At 60.2% G+C, this 24,694-nt stretch overlaps 2 protein-coding genes and 1 long non-coding RNA gene across 9 annotated transcripts in view; 2 read left to right on the top strand and 1 right to left on the bottom strand.

Moving 5' to 3' along the window:
* LTO1 (LTO1 maturation factor of ABCE1) overlaps positions 1–24,694 on the top strand; it is a 112,948-nt gene that overhangs the window by 1,522 nt on the left and 86,732 nt on the right. For 4 of the 7 annotated variants that reach the window (XM_045066238.1, XM_045066240.1, XM_045066235.1 and 1 more), the window contains exons 2-3: positions 63–168; positions 1,556–1,626. In XM_045066238.1, the coding sequence (XP_044922173.1) occupies positions 63–168; positions 1,556–1,626 (177 nt within the window). Of the gene's footprint in view, positions 1–62; positions 169–1,555; positions 1,627–4,403; positions 4,522–4,823; positions 4,937–5,426; positions 6,541–24,694 lie in introns of those variants that run through there. The other 3 variants (XM_045066241.1, XM_045066247.1, XM_045066246.1) reach the window with 2 other exon arrangements.
* Positions 11,460–23,988, bottom strand: CCND1 (cyclin D1). The gene is made up of 5 exons (XM_004759617.3): positions 23,578–23,988; positions 21,800–22,015; positions 21,106–21,265; positions 17,179–17,327; positions 11,460–14,673 (listed from the first exon to the last, which is right to left on the bottom strand). The coding sequence occupies exons 1-5, from the start codon at positions 23,773–23,775 to the stop codon at positions 14,509–14,511; spliced, it is 888 nt and encodes a 295-aa protein (XP_004759674.2). The 5' UTR covers positions 23,776–23,988; the 3' UTR covers positions 11,460–14,508.
* LOC123387838 lies at positions 14,672–17,669 on the top strand. Its single transcript, XR_006602312.1, has 2 exons — positions 14,672–15,368; positions 16,535–17,669. It is a non-coding gene; the product is annotated as an uncharacterized LOC123387838 (long non-coding RNA).

Below are 24,694 nucleotides of genomic sequence, written 5' to 3'. Positions count from 1 at the left end.
TTTCTTCCAGGAAGAGCAGTCTTTCTCCTGCTTCTTTGATCAAGCTTGCCTCTCCATCACAGGTTCCACGGGGAAGGATACCAGGAGGGCTACGAAGAAGGCAGCAGTTTGGGTTTGATCGAAGGAAGACAGCACGGCACGTTGCATGGAGCCAGAATTGGATCTGAGGTAAGTGGGACCCCCCCCCCAATTTTTAGAAATGAATCTTCTTCACTCATAGTTTATAATTTCCGGCGATGGTCAGTGTGGCAGAGCCAGGAGTTCCGGCCTCTCGGAGCGGCTGCGGACTGGACAGGGTAGATGGGGCAGCGTCCTTCACCCAGACTGACAGGGCGTGTTGCTGCCCCAGCACACCTCAGCCGCAGCTCCGCAGGCAGCGTGAGGCTGTCAGATGGAAAGTCTGCGCGTCTCTGTGCCAGGCAGGCCTGTCGGCACCGTGTTTCCAGCAGCATTTGCTCACTTCTTATCTCTCTGTCACACCTCGCTGATTCTTGCATTGTTTCAGACCTTTTTGTTATGATTATTATATTTATTTCTGTGATGTGTGACCCGTGATGATGACTTGCTGAGAGTCTGATGATGCTCCGTGTTTTTTAGCCATAAAGTATTTTCTGCTGAAGGTAAGTGCAGCGTTCTGCAGACCTAGGGCCGTCTCACTGAGTAGAGTATTGTGGCCTAGCCATAACTTTCCCGTGTGTCGGGAAACCAAGCAGTTCATCTGTTGGCAGTCGGTCTGGAACCGAACCTGCCTCTCTGAGGTGTGCCTGCTAAAGAGAGGGTGGTGTGGTCTGGGGGACGAGAAAGCTGGTCCTCGGCCATCTCAGCTTGCGCCGGTGGATCACGGTTCTTCTGCTGGCGGATCACGGTGCTTCCGCTTCCTGAATCCTTGCCCTGGGTCACCCCTTCTCACCGAAGTCCTCCGGAGTCCATGGTTGTTCTTCCTTCCCTCTCAATGGGCCCTCACTCCGGAAGACCAGCTCTGAGTGGCAGAGCCTGGAGGGGCCGTCAGGACTGCGGTAGATGTCTGCTGCGGGGGACTCTGACAGTAGACACCGGACTGGGTGCTTCTGGCTCCACGCCGCCGGGGCTGGAGGCAGGCCTGCAGCCATGCAAAGGCTCGCCTGCGGCTGGGAGAGCCACTCCGGAGACTGCTCACTCACACCACTGCTCTTGCCGCGTGCACCTCCCCGCAGGGCTGCTGGAGTGGCCCTGTGACACTTGGACCAGTGATGGCAGGAGTGATGTTTGCTACTCCTAAATTCAGAAGCCACGCTGTGCCTTTTCTGTGTTCTGCTGGCTACAGCTGCGGTTAGGGGGGACCACAAGGGACACAAGACCCAGGGGCGGAGCCAGGGGAACTTTGGGGAGGCCGTCGCCCCACTGAAGGCTCGGCCATCTGACTCCGGGGTCTGATGCCCAGCACGTGCTTCAGAACCGCAGCGTGAGAAGCACCACTGCCTTTGGTGCCCACCTTCAGTTTGGAGAGCGGGACAGTTAGATACAATGTAGCTTGTTGCTTATTAATTTCCATCTTCACTTTTTTGTGAATTCACAGATTGGGTGCTATCAAGGCTTTGCTTTCGCTTGGAGATGTCTCCTGCACGGCTGTGCCACCGAGAAAGACAGGTAGGGTTTAAGATCTCTTCCTTTTTCATTGTGTGGAGCCAGGGTGTGGGTCCATAGCTTACCCGGACTTCGGGCAGTTCGTGTCTCTGTGTCCTCATCTGTCACGTGGAGAAAATAGACCAGACTTGAATGTGGTCCTGATATTTGCAGGAAATTGTGCCTTGCATAGATCTCGTTTTCGGTGTCCGGCGAACACACGTTACTACTTGTCAAGCCTTCGTGGAGCTGTCCGCCGGTTCCCTGCAGGCTTCGTAGCACCAGTGGATTTTACATCTCCTGCTGGTGAAGGTTGTTGAAGTGGATTCTGTCTTCTTGTTCGCCTTTCCCGGAGCTTGGAATAAACACGGTAGCCTCGGTATGACTAGGGTCGGAAGTGGGGACTCTGTCGTGGCTGGTTTTCAGTGCAGCCAACTAGATGTGCCAGTGAGAGAAGGCGGCGTGTTTGACACGGGTCTGGTTCCTGGTGGTGCTGAGTAAATGGTAGCTATTTTTGGGTCGTTTCGTAATCTTTTGAACCTGTTCTTGCTATACGCCACCTGCTGAAGCCCCAGGGACCGTGTTGCACATCAGTCTTCAGTTGCACATCTGTCTTCAGTCTTAACCTGGGAACGAGCCCTGAAGTCAAAGGCACGCGTGGCTCGGCAGTCCCGCTCTCCTGGGAGCCCAAAGTTGGCTTCAGCTGGTGCCATGCCTCGTTCTGATGCCTGCTGCCTTCTCCTGGCACCAGAGGGTCCCAAGGACAGTGGAGGACGGCAGGGAAGGTTGCATTCCGCTGTCCGAATGACTTGTCTTACTTGAAGTATTTTGAATTTCTCAATTTGGGGCACCGCCGTATTCGACTGTGAGGACGAGGGTGCTTGTTCGCAGCTGACCGGGCCATGCTGGAATGGCCTGCCCTGCCCTGATCGAGTCCCTGGGCCGCTCTGGCGGCCTGAGTCGCTGGCAGTGGACCAGACGTGTACAGGGGCCGAGGTGCACCGGGTGGGGATGGTCCTCTGAAGACTGTGCGTGTGGTCGAGGTCACGTTTGGCAACTTGGGGCTCCACTGGGTGGCAGGCGAAGCTGAGCTTGGCGCTCCACTCCAGCCTCCGAGCTGGGGCCCCTGATTTCTTAAAGCTGCTCACCCGTCTGTCGCAGCTGGAGGAGGGCCCGCGCCGTGTGCCTGGGGACAGGCGGAAGCTGTGGGGCTCACCTTGCTGCCGCCCCCTCCCCGCCAGCGCAGCCCGAGGGTCTCCTTGAAACACAACCTAGAAGCCTGTCTCCTAGAGCTGTGGGGCATGGTGTTTTGCGTTCTTGTGTCAGTACAATTTTTTAAATAACGGTAGAGGGTTGATAGAGGACCTTCCGCTGCCTTATGTTCCAAGGAAGGGAAAGCCCCTCTCTGTGTTTCCATTCAGTGACATAAGGGGCTTTTAACGCCGGAGAAACCACAGAAGACGGTGTCTCAGGCTAAGGGGTGGTGCTTTACATCAGATGACTGTGGATTTTTGATGGACTTGGAGGTGCTTACCTGTCTCCCACCCCGGCCCCCCAGCAGGGTGGTGGGAGCCGTGTGCAGGCCAGCGTTTGGCCAGGGCTGAGCTTGAGGTCTGGCGCCGGCCGTGCCGTTGGATCAGCCGGGAGCGGGCATGCCCTGCTGACGGGCCTTGACTTGATGGTGTGACAGGCCAGGTGTGTTTCGAAGTAGCTTCACGGATCAGAGAAGACTAAGTTGCTACTTGCCAACTTAAAACGGGGTGTATTTTTATCGCGCTGGAATACAGCCGTTTCCCACATGGTGGCATCTGCCTTCCATCGCCCTGGAAACCGAGTGCTTCGTTGCTTTGAGTTCCTTTTGCCCTTTTACAGTTTGTGTTGTCTTAGAGAGGTGGCCATCGTCATTCTCGTTCACTGACTGGGCGTCGCAGACTCTGCCTGTGTCTGAAAACAGCAGTTACAGGCCGGTACTTAGGAGGTGGTGGTTGCTGTTGATTCATCCTGGGGAAGAGTTCTGTCGAATTTCCTCTAATCAGACACCTGGCATCCTTCTGACGCTCGGATGGCCCACCTCGGTCATCTGGGTGGTCTGGGGGGTGCCCATCAGGATCACCGTGTATCTCCCAGATGCACACATCTGGGAACGGTCTCCCCCAGCCCTGGGTGTGAGCCCTGGTGGAAGCGAGGAGACCTTACGCTCACTAAGCACCTGCCCTGGGCTAGGTTTTGGGCTTTGCGGAGGTCACTTTTCCTCTGGAGAGCTGTGAGGTGGCTGTTGAGTCTGCATGTCACAGAGAAGTGAAATACCGGAGGGCTGGGAGCCAGCTCGCCTTCCCGCAGAGCTTCGCCTTCCTGGGAGAGGGAACCGGACCCAGACACCGGACACTGAGTCTTGCCCTTTGGAGGGAGGGGCTTGCTGGTCTACCTGCCGCGGAACTCCCCAAGGCTGTGAGTGTGATGTTTCTGGGTCCCGGAACGCCCCAGGCCCACAGTGGGCTAGATCGTGTCCCCCCCAGCGCCCTCTCCTTGCCTGGTTTTGTCTGTTCCCACGTCTGTGACCTAGAGGAGGTCTGGTGGGCAGCACACCCGCCAGCTCCGTACCGGCAGGGGAGTGCGGGCTGTGGGCAGGAGCGCGTTGCTGGGCGAGTAAATAGTACTGAGTGAGAAGCTCGTTCTCGCGCTTCCGGACTCAGGCATGCTTTGCACGCCCGTTGCTCCAAGTACGTGATCAGCGTCGTCCTCGCGTAAGCCGAGCCCGCTGTGTGCAAAGGACTAAAAGTTTTTATTTCTGTGCTTCACAGCAAAAAGATGAAGGCCTTAGAGTCGTTGATTGGGATGATTCAGAAGTTCCCTTACGATGACCCCACTTACGATAAACTTCACGAGGACTTAGACAAAATTAGAGGGAAATTTAAACAGGTTTGTCCGCTGCATGTGTCTCTCGGCTCGACCTGCCTTTCTCCTCACCCGCTGCACGCAGCCCCGGGCACTCCCGTCGCTCGTGGTCTCGGGGCTGCGTGTCCGCGCGCATGGTCCACAGAAGCATGTTGTTTTTGGGTTTCTGTGTGAGAAAACTGAAGATGGTCTAGAGAACGAACAATCGTTAGAACTTTCGGGGGTGGTGTAGGAAAGCTGTAGGTAGAGAGAAAGTTTTGTTCTAATTTGTGAGTAGAAATAAGTAAGATTTCAAGAGTACATCTTTTATTCTTCTGTGTTTTCAGCTTTGTTCATTGCTAAATGTTCAGCCAGACTTTAAAATTAGTGCGGAAGGTTCTGGACTTTCGTTTTGAGGATGACAGATGAACAAAGACGAAACATCAAGGAACAGATGTCCGTATGTTAAGTGTTTAAAAATGTGATTCAAGGCAAAACAATGATGGGGTGGTCATTGTTCTGTGGGGAGGGTTCCAGTTTAGTCGGTGAAAGGGCTTCCTCCTCCCTGGGGGCTGCCTGTGTCGCCTGGGTGCCCCCCGCAGCCCCTCCACACAGGCCTGGCCTTTGTTGGGCCCTGTCTGCTGTGCAGTCTGAGCGCGCGCCCGCCAGGGCCCTTATGAGGCCACTTCCTCCCGCTCCAGGGTCACTGGCCGGGGGTCCTTTCTGGCTGGGCAGGCCTGGCCGGTTCTAGAGTGGGGGCGGCTCTGGCTAGGATTTCCCGTGGCCCGAGCCTGGACTCGGAGCTCAGAAGAACAGTTTTTTAGGAACTGAGAACGCGGGCTCGACGTGACGCAGGTTGCGGGCAGTGTGGTGGGACTGATACTGGCGGACCCCGAGGATGTGCCGGCGCTGGGTGATGGGCTCCCCTGTTGTTTTTGTAATCCCTCCAGTGTTCCCACTTGACAGATGAGGAAACCGAGACCCGCGGGGACCGCCCTGTGCAAGGGCATCGGCAGCAGAGCTCGGACTCGGATCCCACGCCCCCCTGTCACCGCATCTTGCGTGCCTGCTCTGGAATGCACGGTCACAGCCTTGGAGTGGGCGGTTGCTCTCAGGTCCGGAGTGTGTGGGTCCCCACTGCGGTCCATGGAGCCACGGGGAGTCCCTGTGGCCCGCTGACACGGCCTCTGGCCGAGAGGGGCTTCGGAGGGAGCCCGGACTCGCTCTTCGCACTGTCTCCAGATGGGGCTGGGGCTCTGCAGCATCAAGACGGCTAAGGGGGCAGTACTGTAGGCTAAAGACGGAAAGTTGGGCTGCTGCGGCTCTGCAGACTGGCAGAGCCTTGTGTTGAGGACGCTGCGTTTCTGCTGTGACGCGACTTCGCTTGTCTTCTGCTCGCACTGCAGGCATCTGTATCCAGGGGAGGGATGGGTTGGGCGGGACAGGGGGGTTCCGTCAGTGGTTCTGGGGCATCCCTCTGCCCCTCCCCATGCCCTCCGGGGGGGCGCCCTCAGCATTGCTGGCAGGTCCGCCTGCCTGCTTCTCTCTGAGGCAGCGTGTCTGAAAGTCAGGCACGAGATGATTAAAGGGGTAACCGTGAATCTGTTCCAGTTTTTAACATCATTCTTGAACATTCCAGCGATGGCTGCTTTGCCGCACAAGCTGGTGGTCCCGAGCACGTGCCGGAGACTCCAGGCTGGGGCCCGCGCAGGAGCGGGGGTGGGCGTTTGTTTCCCTCTCCTTCGGTTCCCCTGGCCTGCGCGCCGAGGAAGAGACGGGGGCTTGGTCCTGCCACGCTGGCATGTGCGTCCCTGGCCATGGCCCTCGGCTCGGTCCCCGCTGAGTTCCTGGGAGCTGGTGTGCTTACAGCTGCAGACAGTGCCCGACCCCTGGCTGGGTCCTGTGGCCACAAAGGGCAGCAGCGGGCATCCCTTGCCGGTGGGACGGGCCAGGGGTGGGATGGGGCAACTGGGGTGGTTTTCGTTGGTGGGTTGTTGGGTTTTCTAAGTTCTCTGTTGTGGTGATAAGTGGAGAGAAAAATAAATAGCCCATTTTAAAGCAAAACACTGTCTGGGAGCATTTATAATGTGACATCCAGCAAATTCATTTCTTACTCCCATGGTGTCTGGGGTCCAGGTGTGAGGGCAGGTGTGCGTTGAGTGGGCCAGGCTGTTGCTTCCGGTTGCATTTCTGTCCACGCGTCTCGTTAAACCCATACCTCATTCCTGTGAGAAAGTGGTACCCCGTGATGAACGTTCAAGGGGGGGTTTCATTCTTCCTCGAGGACCCTGGCTCCGCTGTCAGCAGCTGTAACTGCCCCAGACTCCCCCCTCTGTCCCCCCACAGTTTGGCCCCTCCTGTTCGGGAGCTTTGGGTGAGCCACGGGCAGCCCCTGGGGGGGGCGGGTGGAGCTGATCTTCAGAGCTCTCCCCTGGACATCGGGCTTGGCCTGGGCCCGCCTGGACAAGGCTTCTGGGAACCTTTGGTCATGCCAGCAGAGCCCAGGGACAGCACACAAGGCCACCGTGACACTTCTTCGTTCTGTCCCAGGTGATGCCCCCTGCAGGGACGGGTCAGGCATGAGCAAGGCGCTCTCAGCTGAGGAGATGGTGGCGGAGTCTTCCGGGGGCCTCTGGGAAAGCTGCTGTCGCTATGGAGAGAGCAGATCTGTTGTGGAAATTGTCCCGTGGCGGTGGCACCTGGGCTCACTACAGGCCGCTGACCGCTAGCTCCGGCTGAAGCTGCAGCTGGGCATGTGTCGCGGAGCGCTGGTGGTGTCCTTGAGCCGCTGACAGCCAGCCCGTGGGCTGCTCTGCTTTCAGACTTCACGTTACCTGATGATCGTCCCACTAGTTCGTGGCTGTTCCGGGGGTTTCTGTCGTTCGCAGGCAAGGTGTCCTGCTTGCCCCCGCCCCCCATCACACCTGCTCCCATCCTGGGCACCTGCTTCTCTTGGATGTTCACCTTTGTCCAGATCGGCCTTGAGTTTAGGAGCTTTCCGGTGTGGGTTTTGTTCATTTCTGATGGAACAAAACACTGGTTTCCCAAAGCTTTGGCCTGCTCCCTCCTTCCTGTTGGAAATTCCCATCATATCCTGTGCCACTGTTAGTCTACCCGGCCCCGTAACAGACACCACAGATGAGCTCCCCCAACAGGTAACGTACCGTCCCCTGGTCCTGGAGGCTGAAGCCCAAGGTCCAGGTGTGGGCAGGGCAGGGTCCTCCTGAGGCCTCTCTGCTCGTGTGTGGATGGCTGAGCTCTCCCTGGGTCCTCACGGGGTTGTCCCTCCGTGCGTCTCTGTGTCCTGTAAGGATCCTGGTCATGCTGGATCAGGACCCACCTTGGTGACCTCATGTTATCTCCGTCACCTCTTTAAAGACCCCATCTCCAGGGGCACCTGGGGGGCTCAGTGGGTTAAGCCTCTGCCTTTGGCTCAGGTCATGGTCTTAGGGTCCTGGGATCAAGCCCCGTATCGCATCGGGCTCCCTGCTCAGCAGGGGACCTGCTTCCCCCTCCCCACTGCCTGCTGCTCTGCCTGCTTGTGATCTCATTTCTGTCAAATAAACAAATAAAATCTTTAAAAAACAAGAACTAAAGACCCCCGTCTCCAGATACAATGATGTCCTGAGGTGCTGGGGCTCAGGAATTCAACGTCGGAATTTGGGGGACGCAGCTGAGCCTGTAGCAGCCACCCTGAGCGGCTGTGGGGAAAGAATGTTGACCGAGGACTTAGAGGAGAGAAAACGTTTCACCTGGAGCTGTGTCATCGAGTTCTGGAATGTGAGTCATCGGGACCAAGGGCAGTATCTGTGTATAAACCGAACTGTCCTAGCAGAGGGCGATGGTTTACTTTTCATTTCATATTCACACGCTTTTTCTCCACCCCGGGGGTCAGAAAAGGATTTGAAGGCACTTGGGGAGCATGTAAGGGGGGTGTTCAGAATGAGGGAAGGGGAAGGTGGGCAGGGAGGGCTTCCTGGAGGAGGTACCCTCCACCCTACTGCGGGGCTGGCCCTCAGCTGCGCTCCTCTGTTCTTCCGCAGTCTCTCTCGCCCCAGGGTGCGGCTGAGTGGGGCGGAGACCTTGCGGCCAGCCCAGTCGTGGCCCCTCACTCGGCCCCTTACTGTAGAGTTGGCTGCCCTTGGCCCGCGAGAACTTAGGGCCACTTACTAGGTGGTTTCAGGATTTAGGGAGACACTGGGGGGGGCCCTGAGCACAAGGCCATGTCCGCCGTTTGTGCTTGGTGAGTGCGAGCTGGGACTCTCCTGGGGAGGAGGGCAGGGAGTGCTGGGCTGGCCACGCTCTGGGAGGCGGGGGGCCGGGCCTGGGACTGGCATGCGCAGCTCACAGGGAGGCTGTGTGTGGAGACATTGGCCCATCTCCACTAGACGTAGCTGAAAATGGAAAGGGTTCATGGCCCCCAGCTCCTCTGAGACTCAAGGCCCACTGAGACCCCCTCAGGAGGGCTCCGCATTCTTCTCCCCCACCCTGCGTGGCGGTGATGATGCCCCGGATGTGGGCCCCAAGGCCCAGGCCAGAGCTGCCCGCCCACCGTCCGCAGGCTATTGTCTGCCCTGGGCCTCAGTGTGGCTCAGGGCTGGGGGCCCCAGGCGGGCCAGGGGGCTGTGGGAAACGGATTAGAAGCCTCGCTGCGTAAACTCCTGATCAAAAGCATTCCTGGGATGACAGAGCCCTGTGTGCTGCGGAGGCCTGGCGGCATGCGGGCCCCCAGCACCCCCGGGCACAGGTGTGCCCTCTGGAGCCAGTGCTGCCGTGGCCACCGCTGGGAGTGGCCCGTGGTGGGACCGTTCTCCCCGGCAAACTGCAGAGCCAAGATGTGCGGGCAGTGAGGCTTCCAGGAGGCCCCTAAGGCCCTGGGCTCAGATGAGTTCTGGGAGCCTGATGCTGGGGCTGGGGCCTTGGCCCCTAGGAGCCTGGCAGTGCCCACCTCTGCAGACCTGACTCGCCTTCCAGCTCAGTGCTGAGTCCTCATGATGAAGGGGTCTGCCCGCCGCCCCCGGGTCAGGCGGTGTTTGCCACCCTGCAGCTTACAAAGCTGGGCCTGCCCCCGGGGCCCTGGCCTACTGCTCTCTCCGTTGGCTGGGAATGGGGCCACGGAGAAAGAACAGTGAGTGAGCACCTGCCCTCAAGGAGTGGGGGACACCCAGGGATCATGGTTCCAGAGCCAGGGGTGGGAGCACCTGCAGGGAGCGTCCCCTCAGGGGAGGGATTAATAGTTGAGGCAGGGGGGGCAGGAAATAGTTGGGAGTGCCTGGAGTCCTGTGGGCGGACACTGGGGGCACTGGAGTGAGTGGGGAGAGGTGGGGGGGATGATGGCTGGGGGCTAGACAGGGGTGAAGGGGAGAGCTGGCTCAGGTCTCAGGACCTTGGATGGAGCTGGAAGGAGCGAGAGGCCCCTCGGGTGGTTGGGAGGTGGGGCCCGGCGAGGATAGGCCTTTGGGCTTGGGAGAGGGGCAGCAGGGGGCGACTTGTCTCAGAAGTCCCTCACAGGCCATCTGTTATCCCACACAGATTCGAGGGGCAGCCAGACCTCCCACCAGGGGACACGGTGGGTGGTTTGCCAGGTAAGGCCTACAGAGTCCTTTCTGAGGGTCTTCCAAGACCCAGGGCGGGGCATGGGGAACCTCCAGAGCCCTTCTCCCCGCCGCCCTCTGCCCTGCAAGGGCTCCGGCTCCCCCGTCTGCACCCCACTGCCCTTCCACTGAGCCCACGGACCAGCTCTGCAGGCCGGGCTCCCCCACTTGGTCGCCCTCATTTCTGCTTGAACCTGATGTAGTGAGATTGTTACCTCTGCTCCCCCAAAACCACTCCTCAGGATACCCCTGGCCGGCTCTGACGGCCCCTCGGTCTGCTGTGTCAGAGGCCCTTTCGGAGCTCCAAGCATGCACCTGCCGGACGTGGGGCTGCCGTAGGGGAGGTGGCAGTCCCAGTGCCACCACAGCCCCTGCTCCCAGACATCCCTGTGGAGGCTTCCTGCTGGGAGGAGGGTCACCCGTGGGGCAGGGCTGGTATACAGCAGGAGCCTCATAAAAGCCACAGCAAGCTGACCTACCAAGGAATGATATCCTTGGCACATGACCTGGCTTCCGTCCTGAGCACTCACCACCCAGCAGCCCCAGGGGTAGGGGGGTGGGGACACTTTGGGGACCCCAGACTCCAGGAGGAGGCCCAGGTCCCACGGAGCCGGCTGTGAGGCCTGCTGTTGCCTTTCCTGTCCGCTCCCCACCTCCGGCTGGAAATGAGGCCGACCAAGTGCATCTGAAGCCAAGGCAGGTGTCACAGGTGTCCACGAGGACTCCTAGGTCACGGGTCCGTGTGAAAGGCCACCGGACTGAAGCCCAAACATGCACTTTGCTGTCGTCCCCGAGCTGGGTGGGAGTGCCTTGGGACCTGGACCATGATTCACCAAGAACAAACAGCAAGTTTACGCCAGAGGAAGGTTAGCGAAAGTTGGCTTGTTTATTTTCCCATCTGCAAATATCCTGGGGGTGGGGTGGGGGGTGTGCTGCTGGGGAGACGTGGGTTGGAGCTGGTCCTGACAGCAGGCAGGGCCTCGCCACTGGGGTCAGAACTCTCCTCAGGTGGTGAGAGCCGCCTTGTAGAGGTGTCCTGACCTCTTTCCAGCGCCCCCTCCCCATGTCCTCCCCACCAAAAGCATCAAGGACTCCCTCCGCATCACCAGGGGACATCTGGCCGTGTCAGGAGTCATTTTGGGCTGTGACAACCAGAGACTGTCCTTCCGTCTGGTGGGTGGGAGCCAGGGGTGCGGCCAAACACCCCACAGTACACAGGACAGCTCCCGGACACCCAGGAGGATTTGGCCCCAAACATTGGCAGTGCCTGGGCGGGAACACCCGCCTGCCTGCCATCCCCCCAGCCCAGGACCCGGCAGCTCGGACCCTGTTTCTCAGTCCCGTGCCCCTAGCTCCCCACTGGCCCCAGGAAACAGGCAGGCCCCGCACTGGGGTTTTAACCAATTTTATTTCTAGACTTTTCACGTTTGTCTTTTGTTTTCTGCTGGAAACGTGCCGGTTACATGTCTGTGCCACAGTGTGCAAGCCGAGCACCCCCCAGACCAAAAGTGCCCGCCCACCAGAGACCCTCACAGACTAGCTGGTCACAGGACAGACTCCGCTGTGCTCCCCAGACCTGCCCCCGGCCTTTGGCCTTTGAGCGCACATAACGTTCAACCCCTCCCCCCCACCACGAGGACAGACCGTCCCTCAAGGACCCCGTTTGGTTCAGACACAGAGATGCCGCACCAGAACGGTTGAGGTAAGCAGAGGCAGTGTTCCTGCAGGGGCGGGGTGGGGCGGGGCTGGGGCCTGCCAATGGCCAGGGAGCACCCAAGGCTGACCCAGCGGGGACAGGGGCCACCCCGGGGTGCAAATCCTTTTGGTTCGGCAGCGTGCTAGGCGACTCGGCACGCAGCACGGTCAGCCGGCTTCACTGAGATCTGGAGTCTTTTAAGTTTTTAAATCAGCATCTTGCCGTAATGCAGAGAACACACAGAACACTGGTACTTAACAGACGCGACACCCGGAACGTTCACCAAGTCCAGAAGCGAGTCCGCTCGTCCCGAGTGACCGAGTCGCGCCGCACAACCCCGCGGTGGCACATGACGGCACCTGTTACCATAATAATATAATAGTGCGACTTCCATAGCTTCACGGGGAGAACAATACGGCTGTAGAGACTCGGGAGGTGGCCCGTCCCAGGCTGGGGGTGGGGGACAGCCCAGCATTACAGGCACAGGGAGGAGGCAGTTGCGGCCCCGAGCCCACCCCTGCCAGGAGCCCACCCCTGCCAGGCCCATTTCGGGATCCCGGTCCGTGTCTGCCTGCCGGAGCCGGACCGCCGGGTCTACACATGGCTAAGAGAAGCATGAGGTATCGTGAAACAGGAACCTTTTTGGAATAGAGCAGTAATCACATTAAGTCAAAATTGATCACATAAAAAAAAAAATCTACAAAAAAAAAAGCATCCTTAATACATTTTTCTATGAGAAAATTAAAACTAGAAAATGGCAGTATATGACATTGTAAAACAGAAACAAAAACTGATCTTCCAATAGCAGCAAAACAATGTGAAAGAGATACAGAGAAGCGATGTGGATGGGTTTCCAAACTGTGCTGGGAAGTCATCGGTAGCAGCGAATCGAAGCGGGAGACCGAGCCGCTGCCTGGCCGCCGCGCGGTTTCGCCGTCGGTCCTCTGCTCGCCCCCACCCGTGCCGCCTGCGCCCTCGCCAAGCACCAGCCCTGTGCCCTTGCCGCCTTCGACTCTCCCTACGTAGTCAAGATGTGCAAATTGTCTGTTGATTGCTAAACTTTTTTTCAAAAGGAGGGGGACAGGGGACAAGAATATGTTGAGGCTGAACGCGTTTTCAAGTACCCTCACTTTCTGTGGAACTCCGAGGCCTCTCCAGTGGAGTCCCCATCTGGGGAACCGCCAGGGTAGGCCCAATTAGCCAAATCCATGCTTCTCTGGGTTATTCCTCAGGATCTTTTTCTCTCTCCTATGAGAAAGGACCTAACTTGGACAAACTGTACGAAACCTACAACATCAAAGACGCGCGCACGCATGCGTGCGTGTGCGTGTGTGTGAATCAAAGGGAGATTGCATTACTTTATAAATCATACTGGCCTTACGAACATCCTCTGCAATAAATATTCTTTTTAGCCTTAACTATAAATTATATATTTTAGTGTTTAAAAACCTTCCTAAGCCTTAAACTACGCATTCTCTAGGTCAACCTTGAAAGGCCCCCTACGCTTCAAACACCAGTTGGCACCAAGGACTCCCGAACTTCCACTGCTCTACAGAGAAAGGAACACATCACCCTGGCAACGTAAGAATGTACTTCTTGACCGGAAGCTCGCCTTCAAGAACGTCCTCTCCCGCTAACTCCTCGCCACCACCCCGTCTGCACACAAGGACGCGAATATTCCCAAACCATTCCGTGAAGAAACTGCGCCCCCCCTCCACACACAACAGACACGAGAGATTCCCTATAACCACTGGATCGAAAGTGCTTTGAAATGGAATGGTTCTAGAATATTGAGAAGGAAAGAAAAGGAAAAAAAAAAAAGAGCTGTGGGTTTCACCTGGATGTGAGCAGGCTTGTGGGTCTGTGGGGGTGAAAAACCAGCATCTCATCAACAGGCAACTACAAAAATAGGACGATTATAAAAATAGAATATATTAAGTCGCTAGGGCAGGATCTCTTCTCAGCAGCGCTGGACCGCTGCGCCGCTGGCCCTGGGCCCAGCCACCGGCTCCTGCTCAGGCCAGCACGTGACCTCGCCGAGCTCTACGCTATGCTAACTGAGGTTCCATCAGCCACGGACAGGTGAAGAGTTTACACACCTACCTACGGAATAAAATAAAACACACGCAAAGGGCTTATAAAGTGACTACATGCACGAGAGCGCAAGGGGCGGGGGACCTAGGACCACCACGAAGCCACGCTAAGGGACAGCACGGGAACACGGTTGCTACCTAAAATCCTCTTCTACTCCAAAAATGGCTGGTTGGCTTTTTTCTAGTTTTTTAAACATGTTTTTATGCTTTTTTTGTTTTGTTTTGTTTTAAACACAGACTCAGATCTAGTCCCCCCCCCCCCCGCAGACTCGTTCCTCGTGTTAATGCCTATGCTTACGACAGAGACGCGAACACATCCGCACAAAATCTAGTCCGTTAGGGGTGGAAGAGCCTCTATTCTGTAGCAAACCTCCCCCCACCCCCCAGCTCAGGGTTATGCAAATACTATTTTTTTTTTTTGCCTCTCTTTTTTTTCCTTTTTCTTTTTTTTTTTAAAGACAGTATTTTTTGGGTACTTTTTTTTCTTTTGTTTAAGTCAGAGATGGAAGAGAAAAAGAGCAAAGGGGGAAAAACACGACAGGAAAGGAGAAGGAAGCTCTTTCCCTTCTGGTGGTGACCGGTCCTGCCGAGGAGCCCGGTCCTGTGAGGGCAGCACCAGGGGCCGGCCCCTCCCGCGCCGCGCACCCCCTCAAATGTTCACATCTCGCACGTCGGTGGGCGTGCAGGCCAGGTCGGCCTCCTCCTCCTCCTCCTCTTCCTCCGCCGCCTTGGGGTCCAGGCTCTGCTGCTGGGCCTGGCGCAGGCTGGACTCCAACAGAGCTTCGATCTGCTCCTGGCACGCGCGGAGACAGTCCTGGCCAGACGGGAGACAGGGGTCCTCAGATGGAGGCCTGTGGGCCGGTCCCCTCCCAAACACCAGCATTTTACCCGTTTTGGGGGAAAGCACTGCCTCCCCCAAATCGGGTGAAGGAGAACTTGGGGCCATTGCCCAAACTCCAGAACCGACCAGCATGGGTCCCCCGCTTGGCCACAGCGCCACTGGCCATCTTCCGTGCACGGGGATGCCCTTGCCCGCCCGCCTGGCATCTCCCTGGCCAGCCTGATCCCTGCTTGCTGTTCTGCCGGCCCCGTCGCTGCCCTTGACCGATTTGATGCTGTTCGATCAGCCGGGAGAGGCCCCCTGAACTCTGCTTTTCGGACTTAACCTCTGCCACATCAGCCCTTGCAGTGAACCCAGCCTTCCACGATGAATGGCCGTCGAGAGTGTTGGGCCGTGCATGGCGGAGGACGAACACTGGGCGGCCCGAGGCCCAGAATGCACTGGTCCGGCCGGTGCCCTCCTCTAGGTCTCCACGCCCAGGAGGCTCTCCCAGGAGCTCAGAGGTGCAGGTGGTGGGCTGCTGGCCCAACTCCCAGCATGCCCCACTGGGCTTCTAGCCTAGAACACAGAGTCTCCAGCCCAGCCTGGAAAACAGACCTGCACCTTCCCCCCAGGAACCGGGGAACCATGGACGTGCCTGGGGAAAGTGCTGCTGAGCTCCCAGCCAGGTAGGGCTGCAAACAGGAGTTCTCTGCCCCAAAGCAGTGGCTCCAGGCCAGCAAGGGTCATGAGTGAACCCCTGGGGCTCCGTCCCGCTAACGGAGCTCCACTTTTCCCACGGAGGGCTTGCCTACCCACTCCTTCCGCATCTGTCACGGCGAGTGAGCCAGGCGGGGTACGTGCAAACAGCGTTTGACAGATGAGGAATCAGAGGCCCAGAAGGCTTAGCGAGGCACGCAGGGACTCCTAATAACTTCCTCGGGCTCCGATCCCAACCCGCAGCACAGCCCCCCAGCCCCCGCCCCAAGGCCAGATGGCTCCGATCTGCCCACCTGCAGTGGCTCTCGGCAGGCAGCTCTTCCGGGCAATGGTTTACTTGCCGCTGGGGATTTGGGGGACTGTGTGGCCGAGGGGAAGGCGGGGGGTGCAGGAAGGGACTCCCCTTTGCCACATGGCCTTAACCTCCTTCTCGTGGCCAGAGACCTGCAGCTTTGGCCTGGGAAGAGCCATACCAGTGACCAGGGGCCAGCTCTGGGGAGGGGCAGACGCAGCTCCCAGCTCGAGGATACACAGGGCTCCGCGGCCCAGGCTTCCCGTACCTGGGCTCCTCTGCGCTGGTCGCCGGGTAACCAGAATAACGAATTTCAGTCCAGCTGTGATTGCGGTTCCGATCTGCAGCTGTCTGTGCCCAGGTTGTCTGTGGTGTCTCCCTCCCCAAGGGTGAGCTACAGGGCAACGCTGGCCCCCAGCAGCCGGCCAGGGCACCCCATTCCTCTAGGAGGCCCAGTAAGCACGGAGACTGAGAGGGGAGCGTCCCCAACCCCTCTGGGAACCACCTAGTCCCAGCAAGGACAGAAGTAAGAATGCGGTCTCCTCCAGGCAGCCAGCAGCACCAGGCAGGAGATGGGCAGGCTTCTCTCCACAGCCGGGCTTTCCTGAATGCTGTGGCGGGGTGGCGGCTGCCAGGGCCCATAGGGCTTCCAGGGCCCTTGAGGGTGGACCCCCAGAAGGCAGTCTAAGCCCGAGCCAGACCTGGACTGGGGTCAGAGCAGGGCGGTGACTCGCTCCCACTCGGCAGACCAGCGGAGGCTGAGAGCTGACCCGCCAACCTCGCTGGTCTAATCTAGTAAAGGCCACAACCCCCCCTAACTGGGATTTTCATTCTTTCTCTAAGACAAGAAAGGAACCGGCAATCAAACAATGGCATCTCGAAGAAGGAAGACACAATCGCTCGGGCTTGGGGCTCCAATGGCAGCAGCCACTCAAAGGGGGCCATAAAACACGCGGTTGTCTCCACGGGCCATTGTTGCATCTGCAGACCTCACAGAAGCCCTTTCAAGCTCCCTTTTACGAGCCATCCGCATTGTGGCTCAGACAAAGCCCCACTGGGCCCCAACTTCACATGCCATTAGCACAGGGATCATTGCCGGGCCTGCCTTGTGGCCCCTCTTCCTGGACAGCTCCCCGGGAGGGCTGTATGGCTCCCGCCTGCCCCTGGGAGCCCTGGGAGCACCAGAATCCCGAAGGACCCTCCTGGCCTGCCCGCAAGCTCTGGGAAATGCTTCTCCTTCCAAAGGAGCTGCAGGAGAGTAGGGAGAGGCCGGCAGCTTTGGGCCAGGTCCCATGCCTCTGAATCCGGCACCTGTCCCGGCCCACACATGGTCCCCACACCCACCACTTCGGGGGCCTTGGCGCGAGCACGTCATTTCGCATTAGCGAACTTGTAGCTTTGGGCCCCCATGTGCTAGAAGTTTCTAGTACCTGGTGCGGGACGGGCCCTGCCCAGCTGGCGCGGGAGCAGTGCCCTCAGTCACTTACCGCGTCACACTTGATCACTTTGGAGAGGAACCGAGTGAGGCGATGGCAGGACAGGAAGCTGTTGGAACCTCCCAGGTGCAGGCCTTGCACGGCGGCCACCACGCTCCCGGCTGCCACCATGGACGGTGGGTTGGAAATGAACTTCACGTCTGCAGCGGAGAAGGAGAGAGGCGAGGGGGCCGTGAGCAGGGGACCCTCCACAGGACCCGGTGGTCCCGGCAGTCCCCAGCCCCAGCTCTGCATCAGGGTGTGTCCCCACCAACGGCTGGCCTGGGCTGATTCTGAGCGCATGACCCAGCGCTAGACAGAAGCCAGGCCTGGGAGTCACCTGATGAGCTTGTCACGTTCCCTTGAAAACGGAAAAGCAAACAGAGGAAGCCACCATTGGCAGAGTCCGAGTGCAGAGCCTCTGGGGAGGGTTAAGGGACATCACTGTACCTGAGCCTTGAGAACGTGTTGCTCATCCACAAAAATTAAAAAAGGTGACGGACTACACGGAACAAGATATGCTGCTGGGCCCCAGGGGCGGGGCGTGGCTCGTCGGGTCTACGCTCTGGGAGGGGCCCACGGCTCTCACCGGCTCCCAGGAGTGTGCAGGGGTGGGGGGCAGCGGTCCCCATGGTGGCATGGGGTGCCCGTCCCCACCAGACCTTCCTCCGGGGACCCCGCGGAGGTAGCATCCTCTCACTGCCTCACCTGCCAGCTGCCAGCACTCCCTCCCCTTTGCCCCAAGGCACGGCTCAGCGAGGGCTGGGGGGAGACCCTGCCTTTGCCCCTCGGCTGAGCCCCAGCACCTCCCACCCTCATCAGGAAAAGTTGGGCAAGTGGTAAGGATGTGTGAATGGCCGCGCGGGGCCAATGGGCTGCCATTCTGGGGCAGGCAGTTAAGAGTTTTTGGTGGGAATGGCCGCCGATTTCAGATTTTGGGGCGGGGGGGACCATGTGGTATCTTTGTCAGACCCTTCGTCCCCTTTTCCATGCACGGAGTGCCAGGGCCTGGGGGGCCTGAGGGTCGGGTCCCTCCCTGAGGGTCTGCTCCCTCCTCTGGGGAGCAGAGAGCAGGCCAGGCCAAAGGAATGTGGCCAGGTGGGGGGCTGGGGAGCCACCATGGAGGGGCGACAGAGCCCACCACTGATACCGTGAAAAAGAAATTTCTTAAGAGGCAGCCACCTCCTTCCCGCCTGACATTGGAGCAGTGCTCCCTAGTCTGGGAGCCCGGAGCCAAGAATGAAAAGCTTTTCACTGAGGCCCTGTCAGGTGGGGACAGAAATTGCCATGTCCCTAAACTAGTTTGGCTGGACCTTGAGACTCCCGTCCACAAGGGATGGTGAGCTGGGGACAGGCTTGCTTTTGGAGCCCCCCTCCCCACGGAAGGGTGTGCGTGTGTGCATGTGTGAGCATGTACATGTGCACAGCGCAGGTTAGATGGGTGTGTGTGTGCAGTGCAGGGCTTACGTGTGTAGATGAGTATGTGTGTGTGTGAATGGTACCGTGTAGATGTGTGTGCACACAGTGGAGGGCTCACACGTGTAGATGAGTGTGTGCGAGTACGGCGCGGGGCAGATGAGTGTGTGTGTGTGTGTGTGCACACTGCAGGGCGTACGTGTGTAGATGAGTATGTGCATGCGTGAATGGTACAGTATAGATGTGTGTGCACACGGTGCAGGGCTCACACGTGTAGATGAGTGTATACGGCACAGGGCAGATGAGTGCGTGTGTGTGCACACTGCAGGGCTTACGTGTGTAGATGAGGAGGAACCCAACTGCATCCCCAAAGCTCTGACCCTTGTCTCCACTCTGCTGGGTGCAGAGCAGGGCAGGCGGGCCTGTGGCCAGAGCGACCCCCAGAGGCGTCGTGGACTCGCGCTAAGACCTACTCGTCAGTCCTGATGAGTGGTCAGCCCTGGTCGTTTGCTTACCTAACCCACTGCAGTGTCCGGAAAACTCCAGGACACACGGATGAATACACATGTTCACCAGGTGTGGGGGACGTGTGCACTCGTGTGGGAGCCCCAATCTGCGGGCCCCCCAGAGCAAGAACAGAGCTCCTCCCCTCATGGCACCATCAAGCGGGACCCTTGCTCCGTCGAGGACAAAAATATCTTCTGGGTCTTTTGCTCAGGCCTCTGTCTCTGCCAACCTGTTTCGGAGCAGCCACTCAAAAGTGAGAGGTCCTTGTGACCAAGGGCAAGGCTGCATCTCCGTTACGTTCGAAGTTCGAACTGCACAGGCGAGCATCTGGACCCGGAGACTCTGTCCCAGGACGTGGGTGGGCGGGTGACCCTCTCCTCCTGGCCTGCCTGTTCCCCACCCCCTGGAGTTAATGTCTGGGAGAAGCTGCCCCCCCCCAACTTTCCCTCAGAGGAGGCCCAGGCTGCACCCTACAGGCTGGGGGAGCTTGTTGGGCCCAGTCTTAGACAGAGGCCGGCCACGCGCGCACACACCGACGCAGGGCAGCTGGGGAGTCAGCACTGAAGCCCACTTAGCCTCTGCGCCAGGTCAGCTCCCCGCACGGCCAAGCCCTGCACATGGGCTACACACCCCGCTTCCCTGGGGTTCTGGGAGAGGGGGAGCTCCGGGCTGCCCCCGCCATCCTGGGGCGACAGGGGAAGGGTGTACGAGAACTGTTCCTTACATTATCTCCAGGAAACTCTGCCGTTTCTCTGAACCACTTTCAGCTCCATAAAAGGCTGCCTGGACGTCTCCAGAGGCCTCTCTCTTCCTAGGCGGCCCAGCCAGAGAACGCCTCCCTGCCTGCTTGTGGGGCTGGCCCCTGGAGGCTGATGGGAGGCTCCCCGGCCCTGCCCCAGGGTCAGAGCTACCACCCCTCAGATCCATCCGGACGACAGTGTCCCCCACTCCTCTCACTTGGAAGGGCTCGAGGAGGGGGTTCACGCCTTGAGCAGGAGGCGGAGGATGGGAGACCAGCAGAGTCTTCCTGACTCTTGCCTGAGCCAGAAATAGCACCCTGACATCAAGAGGGTGCCAGGAGGTGCCAGACTAGGGGTTCTGCGGCTTGTGGAGAGGGAGTGATGGATGCCCTGTGGCCCTCTGGTTGCCCACGGTGAGCCCCAAACACAGGTGACAGCAGAGGCGGCCCACTGCAGAACTGGCTGGGACGGGGGCCTGGGTCCCCAGGCAGGGTTGCCCACCTCATGTGATCAGAGGGAGAGAGAGAGGGTGTCAGGGTAAGGGCTGGGGGAAATGAGAGGAAAGGCCAGCGTGTGTCCGGGTCTGTGGGAATTTGCGCCCAGTACTGAATCCATCGCTGCCCAGGGGCTGGGGCCAGGGCCGGGTCAGGGAGGGGCCACCAGGGACCATCCAGAGCCCCACCAGGGGGAGGGACGACTGGTCCCCGCTGCCAACTGCCCCAGCCCAGCCCCAGGCTTCTCTGAAGCCCCTCCCAGCGCTCAGATTCGCTGCGCAGGCCGGAGGCACCCCCTGGCGGGGCCTCAGGCAGCCTAGTTCCTTTGCGGGCCGCCGGTAGCACGTGGGTGGTGCAGGCCCTGTGGGCCGACTCCCCACCCCTGTAGGCGCCCCTGGCAGGTGGCCCAGCCCAGGAGAGGCCAGAAGGGGGCCCCTTGAGGACACGGAGAAGGACTGGTGATGGGGAAGGCAGGCTGGGCAGCCAAGGCAAACCCTTTTCAGCACGGAGTGACCAAGTCTGGCGGACCATCCACCCCCATCCCGAAGGCACTGCTGGTGGCTGTGGCCAGCCTCAGCGACCCGACCCAGGAAGGGACCCCCCCCACCGCCCCTCACCGAGCCCCAGCACTCAACCAAGGGACGAGGAGCACTTCCTAGAGCAGGAGGGGTCTGGGGACCAGCTCGTTAGACGGGGAAACGGAGGCAGAGGGCAAGAAGCTCCTCCAGCAGGGGCGAGGGCCCCCAGGGAGGCCGGGGAGCAGCGGGACCCAGCCGCCCTACCTGTGGCACAGAGGGTGACGAAGGTCTGCGCGTGCTTGCGAATGATCTGTCTGTTCTCCTCGGCCGCGGGCATCTTGGACAGGAAGTGTTCGATGAAGTCGTGCGGGGTCACCGCGGCCAGGTTCCACTTGAGCTTGTTCACCAGGAGCAGCTCCATTTGCTGTGGAAGTGGGGTGAACCGGCGTAAAAGAGGGGCGGGGCCGGGCCCCCCTCCCCCACTCCGTGGGGCACGGCCCAGGAGCGAAGGCACCGGGCACGTTGGGGGTCCAGGAAGTGGAGGACAGCACGCCACCCCAACAGAGGTCGAAAAAGAGAGGGTGCCGTAGAAAGAGCCAACTGTGCCCAAGTGGGGACCAAGAAGAGCCACACCTGGAACGCAAGCCCTTGTGAGCCGCGCGCTGCCCGCGCCGCCGTCGCTAGAGGGCGCGCGCCGCCCGCGTTTCGGCCGCGCTAGGGGCGCCGCGGAGGTGGGAGTCGGAGCGACCATGTGTGGTGGGGCGCGCTGGGGATGGGGGCGGCGGGGGTCCCGCCCGCTCCTCCCAAGGGGCCCCACCGGTGTGGCCCCCAGCCCTCGGGGCGTAGGGTGCGGCATCGGCCTGCGGGGGGCCTCCCGCCCTCTGCACCTCCCCCACCCGGGGGTTCCTGGGGCTCCAGGGGCGTGGGTGGGCCGGGGGGTGGGGGGGTCCCAGGTTACCAGCAGCTCGTCAGGCCGGATGGAGTTGTCAGTGTAGATGCACAGCTTCTCGGCCGTCAGGGGGATGGTCTCCTTCATCTTCGAGGCCACGAACATGCAGGTGGCCCCCAGCAGCTGCAGGCGGCTCTTTTTCACGGGCTCCAGCGACAGGAAGCGGTCCAGGTAGTTCATGGCCAGCGGGAAGACCTCCTCCTCGCACTTCTGCTCCTCGCAGACCTGGGGGGCACGGGCGCCGTGACCGCCGCCGCCGGGCCCCCTCCGCGGGGACCCCGCGCCCCCCACCCCAGCTCGTGCCCGGGCGGCCGGTCCCGAGCGCGCAGCGGGTCGGTCGTGGGGGGCGGCTGAAGCCGCCGCTGCCGCGCCCCCTCCCCCGCGTGTCCCCAGTGCCCACCCAGCCCGAAACTGAAAGGGAAAGTCCCCAAGAGGCTGGCACGGTGGGGGCGGGAGTGGGCACGGCTGGCGGCGTGCGCCGCGCGCGGGCGGCCCGCCGCGGGGACCCCGGCCCGCGTGGGTGCTCCGGGGCCCGCCGGGCCGGGGCTCGCCCCGAATGGGGTGCGGGGCCGCGGGGCGGGCCGCGGGGCTGGGCGCCGTGCTCACAGCGCCTGCGAGACACAAAGGTGGCGTCCCAGGCCGCCGCGCCGCATTTCCCCAGACGTCATCTTTTCAAAAAATATTTAAAAATATAAAAAAAATAACTGGGTCCATAAAAAACCCCTGAAAATGACCCTCGGGCGGCCCTTTACCCAGGCCGGGGGTCGAGAGCTCGTTGGAGGCTCCGGGGAGAGCCCTAGGAATTCAAACTCGGGGGCCCCCCTTCCCCCTGGGCGCGGGCGCCTTTTCCCTCTCGCAAGGGCACCACGCCGCACTTTCAAAAATTATTTTAAAATATCTGCGAGTACCCCGGGCGCCCGCCGAAGGCCTGAAAGTGTGCCCCGGGCCGCCGGCTCGCTCCAGACAGGTCCCCCAAGCTGAGACCCCTGCAGGCCAGGGTCAATCCCCAGCGTCTTGGGGGCCACGCGACCTTGCAGCTCGGCGTGCTCTCCGGCCCAGGCTGGCCGTGCGGGGCGCCCCGGGACTTGCAGCTTGAACAAAGGGGCCCCTCTTCCCGAGCGGGGTCCCCCGCAAGCTGCCCGCGCTCGGTCCCCGCGCCCCTCCCTCCGGTTCACCGCGGCCGCGCGGCCCCTCGCGGCGGCCCCAGCGCCTCGCCGGGCGCTCCCCGCCCCCACCCTGCCCCCAATTATTAATAAACACTTTTGCTTTGCAATAAAAGAACAAAGATGGCGCATAATACTGGCACGAGCGGCCCTTGCATACGTGTCCATGGATATTAATTGAAAAATCAAATCTATGCCCCCTCCCCCTGGAGCAGCCGGCCCGCGGCAGTGTAGCAGGAGAGGAGGCGCAGCGGGGGCTCGGGCGCAGGCGGGGGCCACAAAGGGCGCCCAGGCCGCCGGCCCGCACCCTCGAGTCAATTGGGGTGCCCCCGGCAACTGGTTTTCCCCGAAGGGTTCCCTCCCCGACCGCTGTCCCAGACTACCCCCGCCAGGATAGGGAATTTCAAACGACCCCACCCCCCACCGCATTTTCGTAAAAAAAAAAAAAAAAAAAAAAAAAATACCCACAATATCTATATATTTTGAAAACGCGATTCCTAGCAACCCCCGGGCAAACTTAAAAGTTGGGGTGGGAGAGAAGGGAGGGAGACGAGCGGCAGAGAAATGTGGGTTTGGGCAACAAGTTGCAGGAAAAGTCCTAAAGAGCCGCCCGAAGCCCCGCACCTCCAGCATCCAGGTGGCCACGATCTTCCGCATGGACGGCAGGATCTCCTTCTGCACACATTTGAAGTAGGATACGGAGGGTGCGCAGGTCTCCTCCGCCTTGAGCATGGCCCGCAGCACCCGGTCGTTGAGGAGGTTGGCATCGGGGTACGCCCGGCGGATGGTCTCCACCTCGCAGCATAAGAGTTGGTGTGCCATGGCTGGGGCTCTACTGGGGGGCCTGGGGACGGCGGTGGGTCCCGGGTCGCTGCGCGCTCGGCTCTGGCTCCAGCTGCCCCGCGCTCCCTCGAGCTCGTCTGCCCCTCGCCGGAGCGCGCGGACGCTGCTGCTCGCTGCTACTGCGCCGACAGCCCTCTGGAGGCTCCAGGACTTTGCAACTTCCAACAAAACTCCCCTGTAGTCCGTGTGACGTTACTGTTGTTAAGCAGAGATCAAAGCCCGGCAGAGAATGGGAGCGGGCGGGGGGGGGGGGGCGGGCGCAGGGGGAGGGGGCGCGGGCTCGGAGCGCCGGGGAGCGGAGAGGGGCAGAGCCCAAAAGCCATCCCGGAGGCGCCGCGCCTGCCCCGCGGCGGAGTTGCCCCGAAGCCTGGTTTTCATAGAAATGCAAATCGCCCGAGGCTGCCTTTCTCCCCGCCGGGGAAGAGGGGTGCAGGGGTGTCCGCCCTCCCCGAGTGGGTCCCCCGGGATTCGGGGGGGTGGGTGGAGGTGGCTCTGCAGGGGGGACAAGTGAGGTGGGGGGCGGCCAGGCCACACGCAGCCGGGGGAGACCGCATGGAGGGGGCACGCTGGGGCTCGGAGACACCCTATATCCGAGCCGGGAGAATGGGCGCATTTCCGAAAACGCCACGGGGGCACCCACGGGCGGAGAGGCGGCCAAGGGACCTCAAGTGTACATCTTCTTTCATTTTCATTAACACGTGTAAATTTCAGGAACCACTTAGCACTCAGGGACGCGGAGCAGAGTCCGTGACCCTGCTGGAGGCTTCTTTCCCGCGCCGGAGGGGGGGGGGTCGTTGCAAATGCCGGAGGGGATATCCCTAAGCCATAAAGGGGTTTCAGCCTAGCATGTGCTCGCTCAAAAAGTAAAATAAATAAAATAAATGCCCGAAAATTCCAG

This window comes from Mustela putorius, unplaced genomic scaffold, assembly GCF_011764305.1.
Source record: "Mustela putorius furo isolate JIRA1106 unplaced genomic scaffold, ASM1176430v1.1 tig00000127_pilon_pilon_pilon, whole genome shotgun sequence".
Taxonomy (NCBI): domain Eukaryota; kingdom Metazoa; phylum Chordata; class Mammalia; order Carnivora; family Mustelidae; genus Mustela; species Mustela putorius.
Note: the sequence above shows the minus strand (reverse complement) of the source record. Positions and strands in the feature narration are given on the sequence as shown.